The sequence below is a fragment of the Coccinella septempunctata genome, chromosome 1 (genome assembly GCF_907165205.1).
Source record: "Coccinella septempunctata chromosome 1, icCocSept1.1, whole genome shotgun sequence".
Classification (NCBI taxonomy): domain Eukaryota; kingdom Metazoa; phylum Arthropoda; class Insecta; order Coleoptera; family Coccinellidae; genus Coccinella; species Coccinella septempunctata.
This window is the reverse complement of record NC_058189.1, coordinates 60,745,905-60,748,460: the sequence shown is the minus strand read 5'-3', so window position 1 is coordinate 60,748,460 and position 2,556 is coordinate 60,745,905. Positions and strand designations below refer to the sequence as shown.

The 2,556-nt window shown below is 31.7% G+C and overlaps 1 protein-coding gene across 3 annotated transcripts; it reads left to right on the top strand.

Annotated features, from left to right (window-relative positions):
* The first annotated feature begins 261 nt into the window (after window positions 1-261).
* Window positions 262-1,638, top strand: LOC123311153 (ribonuclease H2 subunit A). 3 transcript variants are annotated; one of them, XM_044894963.1, is made up of 3 exons: window positions 262-353; window positions 400-1,100; window positions 1,269-1,638. In XM_044894963.1, exons 2-3 carry the CDS (start codon window positions 413-415, stop codon window positions 1,550-1,552), a joined length of 972 nt encoding a protein of 323 aa, XP_044750898.1. In that variant the 5' UTR covers window positions 262-353; window positions 400-412; the 3' UTR covers window positions 1,553-1,638. The 3 variants fall into 3 exon arrangements, with proteins under 3 accessions (XP_044750898.1, XP_044750906.1, XP_044750889.1); XM_044894971.1 differs by having other exon boundaries at window positions 289-353; window positions 407-1,100; XM_044894954.1 differs by having other exon boundaries at window positions 293-1,100.
* Window positions 1,639-2,556: the final 918 nt, after the last annotated feature.

Below are 2,556 nucleotides of genomic sequence, written 5' to 3'. Positions count from 1 at the left end.
AACCACAGAACAATTGTTTTGCATAGAAAATGTCAGATAAGGATCAGAGAAAATCATTACCCATGAGAAAATAAAAATCAAAGATATTACACATATCTTTGATAAAAATAAACTTATCAGAAATAAATGATGTTCTATTGATGTTCATCAATGTATATAGATACGAATAAAATCAATTCATTATAAACTTTTCGTTTTCAGACAAACAAAACTGAAAGAGTTTTGACCTTAGAATAACTATTCTATTCTATGTTCCAAGGTATTGACTTCAAGAGCAGCTGATTCTTTTTGACGTTTCTTGTTTCCAAAAGCGGGAAATTTGTTTTCTGTGCTGGCAACCTAAAAAAACAGCAGTGAGAGATTTTTTACAAATTATTTGAATAGCAGATGAATGAATAGATTCTAGATAATAATGGAAAATCCAACAGAACAAGGAGAATTGGAAATATCGGACTTGAAAACCCTAGATAACTTTTTAACAAACTGGGATAATTCCGAAAACAGTTTATACATTTCCAAAGTTCCAGATGCTTGTAAAGAATATCCCTGCTGTTTAGGAATAGATGAAGCTGGAAGGGGCCCTGTCTTAGGCCCTATGGTATATGGAATTGCATTTTGTCCAATTAATGAAGCTGCATTACTTGCTTCTCTCAACTGTGATGATTCCAAAGTTTTAAAAGAAGAGCAACGTGATAAAATATTCGAAGATATATGTCGGAATTCACAAAAAATTGGTTGGGCTATTGAGCTGTTATCGCCCAATAAAATATGTAATAATATGTTAAGTAGATCTAAGCATTCATTGAATCAGGTCTCTATGGATTCTGCCATTGGATTAATCAGATCGGCAAAGAAAAATGGGGTGAAAATTGAGCACATATTTGTGGATACTGTTGGACCACCTGAAAAGTACCAAGCCTATTTAAAGAGTCTTTTTCCTGAATATAAAATAACAGTGGCTAAAAAAGCTGATTCTACTTATCCCATTGTATCAGCTGCTAGTATTTGCGCTAAAGTTACTAGAGATCATGCACTCCAAACATGGAAATTTAAGGAAGGACATAACATTACTCATAAAGAGTTTGGTAGTGGATATCCAGGTATGTAACTGTGATATAGTTGATCTCACCAGATTCTTCTGAATGTAATCAATTATCTCAATGCAAATAAATTTAGAATAATGTGCAGTTTCACTACCACAACACAGAAACTACGATGTGTTCTATGACGAAGGTGATGCATACTATTGTTTGTTCATTTTGTTGTAGGAGACCCTGTAACTAAAAAATTCCTAGCTGATAATTATGATATGGTTTTTGGTTATCCCCAATTAGTAAGGTTCAGTTGGTCGACAGTGCCAAAAATTCTAGAAGAAAAAGCTTACCATGTTGAAGTTGAAGAAGTAAGTGATGATGAATCTAAAAAGACCCCAGTCAGTAATAATACAATAACGTCGTTTTTCAAACTTTCTAACGAGGACTCTCAAAAACCAAAAAAGGCTCGTTTTGACTTCTTCACTGAAAGATGTTTAAGTAGGGAAGTGAATCTTTGATTTTATTTCTTAAGATGTCATTGTTATCCAAAATTTTAGAATGTAAAACTGCAAATAAAATTTTATAATTGTTCACCGACTAAAAAGACCTGCAATTATTTCTCTTAAATATTTTAATCCAACGTCCTGATAAATCTACGTTATGATATTTCATATATTGTTTTTGTCCTGTTCATTGATGAATTAATCGCCATTATAAAGAAAATGCTCGAAAATTATAAAATGGAATTAAAATCGTTATTTCCCAAAACAAGTGCGGAAAATGACGTTTTCCCGCACGGAATTGTCATTGACCAAAAGACGCGAAACGGATTTCATGCAAGCAGTCGCATAATTTTTATCTATCTACCCGTGCCAGAAAGTGAAAGTTTCAAAACTGAAATAGGTGCGGAAAAGAAGGTAAAAACGCACGGTAGTAGAAAATAAATAATAGCATTGAGCAATACTGCATATTATGCATTATTGGATTCAGGATGAGAAAATTACAAGACATATATTTGTTTATTAATTGATTACATATACACAGTGCCTTTCTTCAACTACTTACATATTTGAAACAGCAAATATTGAAATCTACATGTTCCAAGTTTAATTATTACCAATAAACAATAGGACTATCTGACTGATAATGGTTTAATTTTCCGTAATAATAGTATGTAGTTTGGGAAATATATTCCATCTAAAAATTTTAATTATTATTGATTAACTTATCAGGAATTCGGTTGGAATTATTAATTCGATAATATATTGGAAATGAAACAGTAAAAAAATGTTTTTTATATTTCACAGCCAAATCGAAGTATCTATCTCCCTAACAAATGAATTTTCCGAAAAAAAACGATGTTCATGACCTTTATTCTTTTTCACACTATCTGAAACTTGCCTGGAGCTAGTGTGAAAACGTGCCAAAGAGTTTGTAATATTCCTTCACAGTGTCCTATTTCCCAAAAGTGAATAGCTATAAAATATATTTTATACTTCAGATATTCTTACTGTTATAACTG

Bases quoted from the DNA above. Each gene is read 5' to 3' on its own strand.
- LOC123311153 (XM_044894963.1), top strand. From the start codon at position 413: ATGGAAAATCCAACAGAACAAGGAGAATTGGAAATATCGGACTTGAAA. The intron at 1,101-1,268 runs GTATGTAACTGT...ATTTTGTTGTAG, and splicing joins GTTTGGTAGTGGATATCCAG to GAGACCCTGTAACTAAAAAA.